The following is a 15,551-nucleotide window of genomic DNA, read 5'->3' on the forward strand; positions in this document are numbered from 1 at the left end:
TTGCTTTACAGTTTATAAATCCTAAAACTTTCTGTGTTAGACATTACTAATATTCAAAAGACTGGGCTCAAAAAGAATTGATGTATGTGCTGTATATACAGTGTGTATGTATTTTTATCATGATAACTCTCGGAAGAGTTTAGCATGGTTATGAATATGACAATGTAAATCTATTTGGTCTTGGCAGAATAGATCTTCTACACTGCTGCTGCTGTTATTGCTGCTGTTGCAGAGCAAGTAGAGAGAGTTGCTACTGTCAATACATACACAGACATACTGCTGCTGCACAAATAGCATGCATTAAATTACCTGTAGCAGATCTATACAGGTGGAGCTGGAGAAGGTGTAGGGTTTCAGGAGAACTTTGAAAGCGCGCTACAAACTGCTACAGCAAACATTGACCAACTGTTTAAATGTTGAGCAGCAAGCTCATTGGCTGCAGATGCAACAGGAAACAATCAGTATGGGTTTTGTTATGCTGTATTTGAGGGTTGAGAAGTGAACTCATTGGTTACTGATACAGCAGGAACCAATCATCTGTGCCCCATAGAGAATGATGTGATTGCAAGCAGGTTGAGCACCAAATCAGCATATTATGCAATAATTACTGATAAGAATTCAGCTTTGCATCACAGAAATAAATAATATTTTAAAAGATATTCAAACAATAATATAGCAATTTTATATTATTATATTTAACAAAGTAAGTTTTGCCTCTTTGTCGCCATCTCTGTTTGAAACCTGCAGTTGGAGTTATTTGTGGAATTATCATCTTTATGTGGGTTGTGCATCAGCACGGCTCCAAAGCGCGGATGAATCTAATGTTTGCTGTCGGTCATCCATATCGGTGTGGATACTGTACTTCGGAATAACAGATTCTACGTCTTGGAAGTATGAACAAAATAAGAATTTTCACCAGAAAATGTCATCTGAACAAGTAACATGTCTGCCACTTTTGTTCTGACCAACTGAGAAAAAAAAGCATTACAATAAATCATGCTGCCAATAACGATCGCTTAGCTCAAATCACATCAATCCGTGCAAATTATTATTGTTGTTATACTTTGTTCTCAAATTGTTAATGTTAACAACATCAGCATTGCGTGACTATGTTTATTTAGTGTTTATTAGCGTTACCTTTAGATTTCAATTTCTGTAGCCACTCCGCAGTACGAAGTCTTTTGCTTTTGACTATGTGTGAATCTCCAGTTGTCACTGATGATTGATCATTTGGACCTTTCTGGATTACAACCCGCCATCAAAATGATAAGTTTAATTATTGCAGCTGATATGAGAAAAGGCTATAAATGATCCGCTATCCTCACATGTGATTTAACTTACTAGCTGGGACTCGTTCTTTATGTAAACAAACGTGATGTAATGACACAAAGACGAACAGCTGTATGCTCGAATTTCCCATGGAAACCCACCAGTACCACCCGGATTAGAAAACATTATTACAAGCTTACCGCTGTGAATCGGGCTAAGGTAAGGAGATAGTTTTGAACACTGGGTGGTTATGTACTTGCTCAAAAATTGATTTTGGATAATTTTTAACTAAAAAAAGTTATGGACTGCAGCTTTAAAGCAACATGAAAAAAATGTATAATATCTTACAGACCCCAATTTTTTTCCATCTAAAACTATTTTAAACAACATTTTTTTTCTGTTTCTTTCATTTTTCTTATTCATGCAGCTTTCATGACTTTATATTAATTGAGAGACTGCATGAATATGTCTACAATCAAGTACAGAACCATTACTAATTAACTAGTGAAGGCAAACAGATGCATAGACACAAGCTTTAGATTGACAATATTATTGCAGCTTCTTTTAATAAACGAAAACATCTTAATCTGAAAATTACAATGATACAGATGCAGATGGAAAGGAAGACTTAGATGACAATGATAACCTGCATAAAGTTTTCTCAGTTACATACCTGTAGGAGTGTCCGTGCGTCTCCTGCGCTTTGCACAGAGCTTTAGTGAGTGTTTGTTAATCCTCCTCTCAGCACCTGTTTGTGTCATTCATATTCCCTCAACAGGTCTGTCTTCTCCTGCACTGCTATCTTTCTTGTAGTCAAACCATCAGCAGCAGCATAAAAAACTCTCTTGTTTTAGATCTAGTTGTTAGTTTCTCTTTTCTTCGTAAAGACGCTGTCTCATCAGTCCAGTTTTAATCTTCTTAATCTCTCTCTCTCTCTCTCTCTGCACCTCCTCCTCTCACATGTGTTCCTGCCAGTCTCACAGCATTTCTCAATTACAAATACACTTTGTATAAATGCAAATATTTCATGTTTTCCAGGAACAAATAACTTCAAACATTGATCACTGACTGTCTGATGAACTAACAAATGCTAAAAGATGGTTATTATTATTAAGATGAGCAGCATATGGTTTGCGAATACTTGTCTAATGTGATTGGCTGTAGTTAGTAACTGTCTAATAATCTGATTGGCTGTTGTGTTTGTAGTAAAGACAAGAACAGGAGGTCAATGGAGAAAATCAGATTACAAGACAAGGATGAAAGGAAGCTTTAGTAGTGTGTGTGTGTGTGTGTGTGTGTGTGTGTGTGCTGTGTGTTCTTGTATATTGTTTATGAGCACACAAATGTGTAATGACATGGGTATTACAACGTAAACTTGTTTTATGAGGACACCTCCTGTGTCTTCGTATACCAAAAGGCTTAAAAAACATATTAAACTGTGTGAAATTCAAAAAATGCAGAAAGTTTTCTGTGATAGGTAGGTTTAGGGGTAGGGTTAGTGTAAGGGGATGGAATGTAAAAAAATCATTACGCCTATGGGGAGTCCCGTAAACCACATTAGTGTGTGTGTGTGTGTGTGTGTGTGTGTGTGTGTGCGCGCGCACGCATTTTTGTAATTTATTAGGACACAAATTTGTATAATGGGGTATTACACTGGTATATTTAAAATAGCTTTAAAAACATACTACTGTGTGTGTGTGTGTGTGTGTGTGTGTGTGTGTGTGTGTGTGTGTGCGTGTGTGTGCTTGTGTTCCTATTTAACCTAGAAGTGAGCTAAACCTGGAAAAAGTCGTAAAAACAGAATCTTAATTCAAGGCCATGATATCTTGTTTTTCCTGCATGTCATGTGCGTACAGTATAAAATCATTATGTCTATGAAAAGTCCCCATAAAGTGCAAATTTGAAGTGATTTTGAAAATTTTATTTATCTATGAATCACAAATGTTATATTAAATCAAATCTAGAATAAACAAAGGTTTGTGTTCTTATTGCATTATTTAACTGATTCGATATAATTTAATCAGCACATATCAAAAGCATATTTGTACAGCTTAACAATTATCATTACTCTATATAAGTTTTCTTCAATCTGACAACATTTCTGTTTTTGTTGACTTTCAGTCTTCATATTGTCATAGTATCCCCATTGTCAACATTGACAGGTTGTATAACCAGTGGTGCGTTGTTATTTCCAGTGTCATTCATGTCTGGGTTGAAGTAGGCCAGTAAGCTCTCATTAAAGCACTGTCCAGTGAATGAGAAGATATGTGCACATGCTCTCGGATCATAAAATGATACCTGTCCTTTTTCAAAATCCACATATATGCCAATTCTCTGCGGAAGAGTCTTTAGTGACAGAAGCACTGATTCACGGTCACAGGCCCTGTACTCGCTGCCCCCTCTCAGACAAACTGCCCAGTAACCATCCTCTGGGCTCAGTGTCACCAAACCCTTTCTGTTGACTGATTTCTTGGCCACTCCCAAGTCCCATGCTGTTTTACCTGAGACTCCTACTTCCCAATAACTCCTTCCCCTTGAGATGAGCTCTTTTGACAGGACGCACGGTGCACTGTCAAAACGTTGAGCGTTGTTTGGAACGTTGTGTTCTACGTTGCTGTCAGTCACATGCTTCCTGTCTGCAGACACCACCAACCAGGGGTTTGCTGTGTCAGGGTCAAGGGTCATATCCACTGCAAGAATTACATCAGGCAAAGTTAAAGTAAGTTTTTTATTACAACCCAAATTCCAGAAATGTTGGGACATTTTTTAAATTTGAATAAAATGAAAACCAAAAGACTTTTAAATCACATGAGCCAATATTTTATTCGCAATAGAACATAGATAACATAACAAATGTTTAAACGGAGAAATTTTATCCACTAAATGAGCTCATTTCAAATTTGATGCCTGCTACAGGTTTTAAAATAGTTGGGAGGGGGGCATGTTTACCATGGTGTAGCATCTCCTCTTCTTTTCAAAACAGTGTGAAGACGTCTGGGTTATGAGTTTCTGGAGTTTTGGTCCCATTCTTGCCTGATATATGTATCCAGCTGCTGAAGAGTTTGTGGTCGTCTTTGACATATTTTTTTCTATAGGTGAAAGATCTGGACTGCAGGCAGGCCAATTCAGCACCCAGACTCTTTTACGATGAAGCCATGCTGTTGTAATAACTGCAGTATATGGTTTTGCATTGTCCTGCTGAAATACACAAGGCCTTCCCTGAAATAGACGTTATCTGGAGGGGAGCATATGTTGCTCTAAAACCTTTATATACTTTTCAGCATTCATAATGCCTTCTAAAACATGCAAGCTGCCCATACCGTATGCACTTATGCACCCCCATACTATCAGAGATGCTGGCTTTTGAACTGAACGCTGATAACACGCTGGAAGGTCTCCCTCCTCTTTAGCCCGGAGGACACGGCATCCGTGATTTCCAACAAGATTGTCAAATTTGGACTCGTCTGACCATAGAACACTTTTCCACTTTGAAACAGTCCATTTTAAATGAGCCTTGGCCCACAGGACACGATGGTGCTTCTGGACCATGTTCACATATGGCTTCCTTTTTGCATGATAGAGCTTTAGTTGGCATCTGCAGATGGCACGGCTGATTGTGTTTACCGACAGTGGTTTCTGGAAGTATTTCTGGGCCCATTTAGTAATGTCATTGACACAATCATGCTGATTAGTGATGCAGTGTCGTCTGAGGGCCCGAAGACCACGGGCATCCAATAAAGGTCTTTGGCCTTGTCCCTTACGCACAGAGATTTCTCTAGTTTCTCTGAATCTTTTGATGATGTTATGCACTGTAGATGATGAGATTTGCAAAGCCTTTGCAATGTGACGTTGAGGAACATTGTTTTTAAAGTATTCCACAATCTTTTTACGCACTCTTTCACAGCTCTGCCCATCTTCTGAGAGACTCTGCCTCTCTAAGACATCCCTTTTATAGCTAATCGTTACAGACCTGATATCAATTAACTTAATTAGTTGCTAGATGTTCTCCCAGCTAAATCTTTTAAAAATGTCTTGCTTTTTCAGCCATTTGTTGCCCCCCTGCCAACTTTTTTGAGACCTGTAGCAGGCATCAAATTTGAAATGAGCTCATTTAGTGGATAAAAGCGTTTAAACATTTGTTATGTTATCTATGTTCTATTGTGAATAAAATATTGACTCATGTGATTTGAAAGTCTTTTAGTTTTCATTTTATTCAAATTTAAAAAACTACTCAACATTTCCGGAATTCGGGTTGTAAATAGTGGTGTATGCCATTTTTCATGCATTTTCCCCAAACCAGGATAGCTCTAAATTTGTTCTTACAGTGTATCCAGTGTTGAAATATGCTGAAAAAGTGTAGATATATTTAAAAAAATAAAGTAAGAATTCAAGATGGTTCAAGGATTCAAGGTTGTTAAAGATTCAACAATAACAAAAAAAGATTGTTTAAAATTTCAAGTAAAGGTTCAAGATGGTTCAAAGACTCAAATAAAGATTCAAGACTGTTCAAGGATTCAAGTAAAGATTCAAGAAAAAATAAAGGTTGTTCAAAGGTTCAAGTAAAGATTCAAGGTTGTTAAAAATTCAAGAAAAAATTTAAGGATGATTAAAGATTCAAGAAGGTTCAAAGATTCAAGAAAAAAATAAAAGATTGCTCAAAGATTCAAGTAGACATTCAATATGATTCAAAGATTCAAAGATGGTTTAAAGATTTAAGTAAGGATTTAAGTAAGAGTTCAATATAGTTTAAAGATTCAAGTAAACTTTCAATATGTTTCAGATATACATGTAAAAATTCAAAAAGGTTCAAAGATTCAAGATGGTTCAAATATTTAAGGATTGTTTAATGATTCAATTAATGATTCAAGACTGTTCAAAGATTCAAGAAAACATTCAATATTGTTCAGAGAATCAATTAAAAATTCAAGATTGTTCAAAGATTCACAAGTAAAGTTTTTTTCAGATTTTTCAAATAATAACAATAAAATTAAAGCTGTGTGTAATTTCTGCACTCATATCACCAAATGGAATTGCAAAATTACAGTAAAAAAGCAGTACTTCCCCAAGCTCAGACTATTTGTTGGGATGCTCAAGAAAGAAAAAAAAGAAAGAAAAAGGAAAAAAAAAATCTGTTTTGATAGTACCACTGAAATACAATATTTAGACTTTTCAGAGGAATTAATCTGCAAATTACTTACATATAGTTATCTCTGTATATTAAACTGGGGTACAGGAGGCGAGGTTAAAAAATGACACACTTCAGTTTTAAAGTAAAAGGAAGAGTTCGATAGATGTGTTATAGTCAAAGTCTATCAAAGATTCATAACTCCATATCTTAATTATGTTATAATACCTGCATACTGGGATATGGCCTCAAGTTCTGTTGAAAAAGAACATTTACCATTAAGTTTAAATAAAATTAAATTTTCCATCACAATAATAAAAACTTTTTTTATTGTGAACATTAACATTAACGTAGCTGTCAAATAACAATAATAACCTCTCTTTGTGACAGTGTATATTTGTGTTTTCAGCAGTTCTTCTGCAGCATTCAGGGTTTCTCTCAGCACCTCCAGACCCTGACAGGTGTGCACACTGATCTGAGACCAGCTTTTACACTGAGGCAACTCACTTGGGCTACGGAAAGCCTGGAAGGGTCAAAATCAAGTACTTTAATTGAAGTCATCATCCTCTATCACAACCTTCAGTATTTTAATATATTTCACTAAACACACTGAACAATGTGTTAAATTCATATTCAAATATATATTACGCTATTATTGTAAATTGACAAGAAGAACAGGTATGATCAACCTGCACCTCTGGCTGAAAAGATGCTAAAACACAGAAGAGTCACCTGTATCAGGTAAAGGTGGTCTTCAGAAGATGACAGCTTTTCCAGCTCAGAGTTTCTAGCATTCAGTTTAGCGATTTCTACCTTCAGCTCTTTAATGAGGCCCTCTACATGTTTCTCTGCAGTTTTCTGCTCGTGTTTCATCTTTCTGAGCAGCTCAGACTGGCTCCTTTCAATAAACTGCTGCAGTGCAGTGAAGACCTCAACACTGTATGCCATCTCTCTTTCTGTATTCTCCTAAAAAAGAAATAACAGGCAACAAATCAAGAATGGGCTTGTGTGAAATGCAGTCATACTTTGGTAAGTTCGGCAGTTGACTATCCCTATACCTATGACTATACAGGTTTATAATCCATTTTAACATAATATTTAATTTCAGTAAGCCTATGGTTGATGTCACCTTTGTATCTTGTTTACAAAGAACAACATTTTGAAAAAATAACATTTAGATTTTAGTAATTAGTTAATTTATAATCTTCTGATAAAACCATCTGCCAGTTTAAAGGGGACATATTCAGGAAAATCAGACTTTTTCCATGTTCAAGTGCTATAATCGGGTCCCTGGTGAATCTACCAACCTAGAAAACGTGAAAAAGGACAACCCAGTAACTTTGTTTAGGTAAGCCTTTCTCTGCAAGCATGAGAAAAATGAGCTGCTCAGATTTTGCTCCCCTTGTAATGTAGGAAGGGGATCTTATTATGATATCACCACCCCTTAATCTGCATTTTCACCCACGGCGCCGCCATTTTTTTTCGCAAGCGAAAACGGTGTACACAGACGAGCACAGAACGCTATTTAGAGTCTCGTTTATGATTGCATTTGATAGCAATCATAAACGTTAGCCTGGTGTGTATGGCTCTGTTTGGCAAACAGGTATGCTATGTATAGTAGGCGTCCATACAGGTTTTGCACAAAAGATTAACATGGTGGCACATGCTAGTCGATGAGTTGAGTCAACTCCACAGCAACTACATAAATCTATCCACTAATCATTCAGAAACATCCAGATGCATTCTAAAAGTTGTAACTTCTTCCTGAGTCTCTCCATCAGTGTCCGACTCCGGTTTGAACAATGTAAGGCTGAACACCGTTACTGACATTCTTCATTTTGGCTGCGTGAGATTCTCCAGCTTTGTTGTTGCTGAGCAACCGAAGTATTGGCTGTTAAAGCTCCACCCTCTTTTGGAAAACAGGCGGGGGCAGCAGCTCATTTGCATTTAAAGGGACACACACATAAACGGCATGTTTTTGCTCACTCCCAAATAGGGGCAAATTTGACAAGCAGTAATAAATGATCTGTAGGGTATTTTGAGCTGAAATTTCACAGACACATTCTGGGGAAACCAGAGACTTATATTACATCTTGTGAAAAGGGGCATAATAGTTCCCCTTTAAAACAAAAAGTAAATATAAAATGTAGTTTGCTGGTTCTTACTTTGTTTAGTTTTATAGAGTGTTTGAGTTCCTCAACTTTACTCCATCTCTCCATAATCATCTGCTTCAGGTCAGACTGTGTCTTTAATAAATGAGTCTATGACAAACAGAGAGAACACAGATGTGATCACATTTCTGTCTCATGAAAATAAATAAATTACACAAGAGCAGCTGTAAAACAAAACACATGCGATATGTCCAGAACAAAATTGATGTGTACAGACAATAATGAGGTTCTAATGATAATCATCAAGAATAATGATTCAAATTCAAAAATTATAGTATTGAGAATTGGAGATGATATATGCTAATTTTCATGAAAAGAATGTCTCTGAAAATGCTTCGTATGTCAAGGTTATGTTATGTCTCATTATGTTTTAGTTCATGTTCCTGTGTTTCCTTGCAGTTCAGTTTCTATAGACCTTATGTAGCCCTGCCGCTTTTCAGTGCTGCGCTAGTTATGTTCTGTCTTCCAGTTTATATTTACACAATATGAAGGTAAGATCTTACGGATTTATGAATGAACTGCTTGTTTTTAAAATCTGTTACATTACAATGCTCATGATAACTTTTGTTAACTCTAAAATAATTGAAATTTTACGTTTGTAGATTTTTATATTATAAATAATAAAATAGCGCATTTGTTTTCCTGTAAAAGTATTGAAGTAAAATTCCTATTCATTTTCTTCATAGAGAGAATTTTTTTTAATGATAACATATTAGAATGTTAAAACGGAGTGTCTATTTACACTAAGTGCATATACCGTACCTTGTTAGCAAAAGCTGTTTACATTAGTTCCACCCACCAATGTCTGGTTGGGCCACTCAAGTTTTTAAAAAGACACACAGAAAACAGTGTCTTCAGTGGCGCAGCAGTAGTGAATAAGGCTTGCAGATCTAGCTTTTAACACAATCAAATCGGGTTTGAATCTGCCTTTTGCCGAACATGCATTTATTTAAAAAAATAAAAAAATAAAATAAATAAATAAATAAAAGTGGAAATAAACTGCGAACAAGTGTTTAATAATATTAAAAGTGTTTATTGGGTAGGGTTAGGGGTAGGTGTAGGGAGGGTTTTTATTCTCCCAATCCATTTAATAATTTTAATAAATATAATCATTTACACTAAGATATTATTGCATCCTGTTAATGTACAAAAATACTGAGGTGCAAATAGTATCTGCCAATATATTGCTATTTACACTTAGTGCAAATAGCCGCTTCTGCAATAAAATATTAGGTCACACTTCATATTATGTGTCTTTAACTACTATGTGCTTACATAAAAAAAAAAAATAATAATTATGTACACTATACTTATTGTGTTCATGTTGTATTGTATGGTTAGGTTTATAGGTAGATTAAGGTGTAAAGCAAGGGTCAACAGTGTAATTATAGATGGAATTACATGCAGGTATTTTTAAAAAATATATAAATACAATGTAAAAATTGCCAAAATGTTACTACATACACTTAATAAAAAGACACTTACCCCTGGTTTCACAGACAAGGCCTAGTCCCAGACTAAAATGCATGTTTGAACTGTTAAGCTGTTAAGCAACATATTTTAAGATATGTCAGCACCATTGTTTTGTCTCAAGATGCACACCAGTATGGAGCCCGGGACATGACATGCAGGAAAAAAATAGTAGGCTAAAACGTGCACACGATTTACTATTTCGTTCCCTCGATTTACTAAAACGTGCACACGATTTACTATTTCGTTCCCTCGATTTATAAATCATGCACATGATTTATAAGTCGAGGGAACAAAATAGTAAATCGTGTGCACGATTTAGTAAATCGAAGGAACGAATTAGTAAATCGTGCGCACAAATTAGTAAATCGAGGGAACGAATTAGTAAATCATGCGCATGAATTAGTAAATCGAGGGAACGAATTAGTAAATCGTGCGCACAAATTAGTAAATCGAGGGAATGAATTAGTACATCGTGCACATGTCATGTGTGGGACTCTGTACACCAGTAATGATTTTTTTTTTTTTTTTTTTTTTTTCTAAGGCATGTTAATAAAAATTACTTAAATGTCCTAACTGAACTAAAACCTAATCCTGGCTTGCCTTGTCTGTGAAACCAGGCCTTAGACACTTAAGAAAAGTGGGACCAAATATTATATTGTACCATTGTTTTTGATATGACTGAAGTCATAATCATTAATCACTGATTACACATCCAAATGTGCCCAAACCTTTCTCTCTGCCCATTCTGTCTCCACTGGTATTGTGTGGTGTGTGTTGTGTTCTGTATTCATGCACAACACACAAACTGCAGATTGGTCATATCTGCAGTAAAGCTCCAAAGGTCTTTCGTGTATCCTGCAAATTCGCTTTTCCATCCGCTGCGGCTGCACGAGCTTGTGCTTGGTGAACCTGGAGGTGTGGGACATCACATGCACCTCACAGTATGACGCCACACACACCAGGCAAGATTTTACAGCACGGGATGCTTTTTCCAATGGGCACATGTCACATAAAACATTGTCTGATGTGACAGGATGATATACTGATGACCTCTGACCCTTCTGCTTACGGATTTGTTCCGCCATCTCACGAGCAAAAGAATTTTCACAGAGCTCTGGTGTTTCCTGGAAAACTGCAGAGCATTTGGGGCAATGGGAGGAGCCAGATGCCATCCACTGTGCTAGGATACATGACTGGCAAAACGTATGACCACATGGAAGGGACACGGGATGGGTGAAAACATCCAGACACAGAGAGCACTGGAACAACTCCTCAGTCAGGAAGGGGGTGGAAGATGACATCACTACAGTAGAAAAGGGAAGAAAAACACTGTGACATCATAAATAAATGGAGTGCATCAGAAACCCGCACAAAGAACAATAAGAGGAATATAAACACGAACGAGGTGGCAGATTTTATATGGGCCTGGTGCCATAAAATACAAGTAGTGTCAAACGATGAAATAAAAATGACTATAGGTAACAGTGACTGCATTCATTTCAGTGAAGATCCTTTAAAATTCTGCCCAGAAACCACCCAAATCTATGATCTCATTTTAAGTTACATATGAGGAATTATACTATGAACAAATACTAGACTCAGAACCCAAATCAGAACTTCTTAACCAGTCCAAAAAGAACATCTTGAGGGAAAGACTCATTCTGAACCTCTGTACATCTGTAAAGAGTACATGGCTGTCCACATTTTCACACCAACAATACTTTTGGCCCATCCATGACGACGTAATAAGCATATAGCAAATAGCATAGCATAGCATATAGACGTCAATTACAGTTGGGACAGATGGGACTTGGCCCCACCTTTTTTGTCCTACCACTTTATGCCGCAGCTGTTGCAGTTTTCTATCCATTTCTGAAAAATTATTTGCAATTAAAAAAAAACTGTTGATAAACATCTGCTGATAAACATCTGCTGATGTACATCTGCGATTTTGTTTTTTAAAACTAAAAAGTTCTATAAGGGCATCAACCTGCACTCCTTCCTCTCAAAGAAAAAAATATATTATACTCTTGTGAAAAAGAAGTGTGCTCAACTGTAATGAATACGCACCTGTAATGTACTTCAGATTGTGAACATATATTTAAATACTTGCAGTTGCAGATAATATAGCATTAATAAAATAAAAGGCCACTTAAATGTACTTAAATATAGTACTTTAATGACTATTCTAGGACTAGACTCACTTAACTCACTTTAACGTCGAATTAAATGTTGTACTTTACATTACATACATTTACAGTACATTTTAAATCAATTTGTTTTAATAATGTTTTGTCATGATTTAAAGATGTACACTTATTTCGATGTGCTGATTATATATATATATATATATATATATATATTAGGGGTGGGACGGTTCGCTGTAAAAAATCGAACCGTGCGGTTCTCCACCCACGGTTCGGCACGCGCTTTTCACCACGGTTCATCCCAAATCTGACGACGCATCTATTATATGGTTTGTTGAAAACAACGTGCAAAACAGACAGACGGATTCGGCTAATGTATGTTTCAGTCGATGGATATGCATTCTAGTTTCCCAATACGTTACAACAGCGATAATCAAAAGAATATGGACAAAACAGTCACTCTTTGTAAACAAATGTTCAATGACGTGCCGAAAGCTCTATGACCAGTCCTTTACGCCGTCATCACCCGAGTGTTGATAGCGCGCGACGCGAGCGCAGGTGAGACCTGAACATCTCACGTTGCTAGCTGTGTTTAAACTAAACCCATTTAAACCTTGCCAATTTAAACATTCATCCATAAGACGGGAAAGAGAACTGGCGCGCGCTGTGAGTACATTTGTGTGTACTCATCCGAAGCGCGTCCACGGAGAGCCGCGTCACAGCGCGCAAATACTCTCGCGCAAATTCTCTTTCAAGTCTTGCACCTTAACGGACAAATTCACACAAAAATTATGTCAACATGCCCATCTTAGCGAGTATCCTAACAAACATAGTCGGTTATGTCTTAAGAGAAAAACGAGACAGACAATGCATGTGAATCAGTGTCAGTGAACTGGATCTTTGAATTATGTTTTTAAAGGGACAGCAGTCTAATATTCCTGCTCTATGTGTTTTAATGTTAATCAAACGACAAAAGACGAAGAAATCACTCTTGACTGAATAGCTTTTGTAGCTTCAATAATGTTTCATCTTTATTTAACAATTCAAATAAGTTTATATGCAGTGTTATTTTATATTTGATTACTTTATTCAATTTCTGTACCTGAAAGATGTTAGATACTTGAAAAACCTGTAAAGCATTGTTTATTTTATTTGTATTTTAGCTCTCGTGTATTTATTTGTGCCGTTTCTTGTAGTTAGATTATTTGTTTTTGTTTTCTTTATCTTTATTTGACAATTGTCCTATTTTTTAATGAACATAGCACATACCGAACTGTACTGAAACCGTGACCCTAAAACCGTGATACAAACCGAACCGTGAGAAATCTCAACAGTCCCACCCCTAATATATATATATATATATTCTTTTGCAAAATGAACAAAGGATAATATGTGCACAAAGCATTGTATGAATACATTACACAAACCACATGAAAAAGCCTTTGTGGCTGGCTCATGATGTGGGTGTGTGTTCTGTCTTTTGTTCATTTAAGTACTTTCAAAATAGAGAAAAAGTCTGGCTTTTTTGAATGGCTAAAACATCTTATGAATTCAGCATTCATTAGTGTTTCATGTTTCATCTCAACACAGTTTCATCTTGCTGCCTTATCACTAAACATTCACCAAGAGGTCAAAGTCCAGTAACGTCAGGTGAACACTACACTCTGCCAGTGTAGTGCCCAAGAAATAATTTACATATGTTATTTCATTATGTATCTATAGGTAAATCATGAGCAAAATAAGATTTCTCAAATACCCATGCCTCACTGTAATGAACATTTGCAATACAACTCTTACCTGTAAGAAAAGGAGTTTCAGTCAGGAAGCAGAAAAGCAGTGTTGTCACCAGCAGCTGAATGACAATTGTAAGTGATTGTGAGGTTAAGCTCCACCTCTTTTGGCAGGGATGGGCTCTTGCTCCATTCAACTACTGAGTTAACCCTTTCGATAACAATGAATCTAAAGGTTGCTGTAAATGCAGGAGGTGCAAAGAGGTGTTTGATGTCTTGCATGAGCCCTACATCATGCTAGCACTTACTTCTAGGAAATAATGAAAGAAAGTTTTTCTGAGAAATCTGTTTTAGTACACCAGGAGACATTTTGATGTATTGTAAAGTACTGAATCATGGCATTGTGATGTGTATCATACACTCTAAAAAATGCTTGGTTAAAAACAACCCAAGTTGGGTTGAAAATGGACAAACCCAGCAATTGGATTGTTTGCCCATGCTATATAATTACTATATGGCTGGCTTAAAATGAACCCAAAATAGGTTGGAAATTAAAAATCAGACACATAATTACTAGAGGCAACAATAATAATCAAAAGGTGAACATTTATTAATAAGCAATTTAATAAATATTTATTGTTTAATTATTGTTAATTAAACTTATTAATACATTTTCACTTATTAAACATATTAATTAAATGTTAATTTCCAACCTACTTTGGGTTAATTTTAAGCAAGCAATACAGTATGTTTTAAACAATAGTTGTGTTAAATAATACTACCCAGCAAACCCAAACATTTAACCCAACCGCTGGGTTAAAACAACCCATTCGCTGGGTTAAATTTAACCCAATCACTTGGTTAAAACATCCCAATTGCTGGGTTTGTCCATTTTCAACCCAACTTGGGTTGTTTTTAACCCAGCATTTTTTAGAGTGTATCATGAGGTACTTGGTGATGCCCCAAGCTAATATAAAGACACCATCAATTTTGCTGTACAAGTCATTTCAACCTAAATTATATTAAACTGACTTACAATAATCAGTTGAATCTTGTATAACTTAAAAAAAAAAAAGTTGAAAATTGTTTGAGTTAAATTTTGATGAGTTAAAGTAATTTAAAAACATATGTGTCACGTTGGGCCAGGCAGATGATGAGGATGGAAGAGCACTATAACTGCCCATGCTAAACAACAAAACCATTGTCAGTTGTATTGAATCCTCTCTTGTCCATGTTGTTTATAATTAAGAGAAGATAAATGAAAAGAGTTATTAATTGAAATCAATAATGTCAGCTTTACTTTAGAAGTGTTGTTCTGTCGGTGCAACATTGGTGAGTAAAATGCACAAACTGGTACACCTATGCACACTATTGGTAAGATAAGCAACTGAAGACCAAAAACAAAGGTTGGGACGATTCTAAGGGTGCTGGTCAGATCCAACCAACTGAACCCAAAATTTGCCTATTATGTTCAGTATACATACTATATACTGCAGAAATAGAGTAATGTAGTAGTACTGAACATAACAAAATCCTTTGGCTACACTGTAAAAAATAACACGCTCTATCTACTCAATAAAATTGTAGCAACAGATTACAAGCAATATTATTAATAAAATTCAACATATAAAAATTG

General features: G+C 36.0%; 1 protein-coding gene across 1 annotated transcript; it reads right to left on the reverse strand.

Annotated features, from left to right (window-relative positions):
* Positions 1-3,183: 3,183 nt before the first annotated feature.
* Positions 3,184-14,066, reverse strand: btr33 (bloodthirsty-related gene family, member 33). Its single transcript, XM_051882919.1, has 7 exons — positions 13,983-14,066; positions 10,767-11,341; positions 8,560-8,655; positions 7,127-7,360; positions 6,770-6,917; positions 6,623-6,649; positions 3,184-3,959 (listed from the first exon to the last, which is right to left on the reverse strand). The coding sequence occupies exons 2-7, from the start codon at positions 11,337-11,339 to the stop codon at positions 3,394-3,396; spliced, it is 1,644 nt and encodes a 547-aa protein (XP_051738879.1). The 5' UTR covers positions 11,340-11,341; positions 13,983-14,066; the 3' UTR covers positions 3,184-3,393.
* Between the last annotated feature and the right edge of the window lie 1,485 nt (positions 14,067-15,551).

Source organism: Ctenopharyngodon idella, chromosome 23 (genome assembly GCF_019924925.1).
Source record: "Ctenopharyngodon idella isolate HZGC_01 chromosome 23, HZGC01, whole genome shotgun sequence".
In the NCBI taxonomy this organism is placed as follows: domain Eukaryota; kingdom Metazoa; phylum Chordata; class Actinopteri; order Cypriniformes; family Xenocyprididae; genus Ctenopharyngodon; species Ctenopharyngodon idella.

Coding starts and splice junctions, on each gene's coding strand:
- btr33 (XM_051882919.1), bottom strand. CDS start 11,339: ATGTCATCTTCCACCCCCTTCCTGACTGAGGAGTTGTTCCAGTGCTCT. Junction 7,361..8,559: donor ACTCTATAAAACTAAACAAA/GTAAGAACCAGC, acceptor TTTCTTTTTTAG/GAGAATACAGAAAGAGAGAT. Junction 3,960..6,622: donor GGCCATATCCCAGTATGCAG/GTATTATAACAT, acceptor TAATTCTTGCAG/TGGATATGACCCTTGACCCT.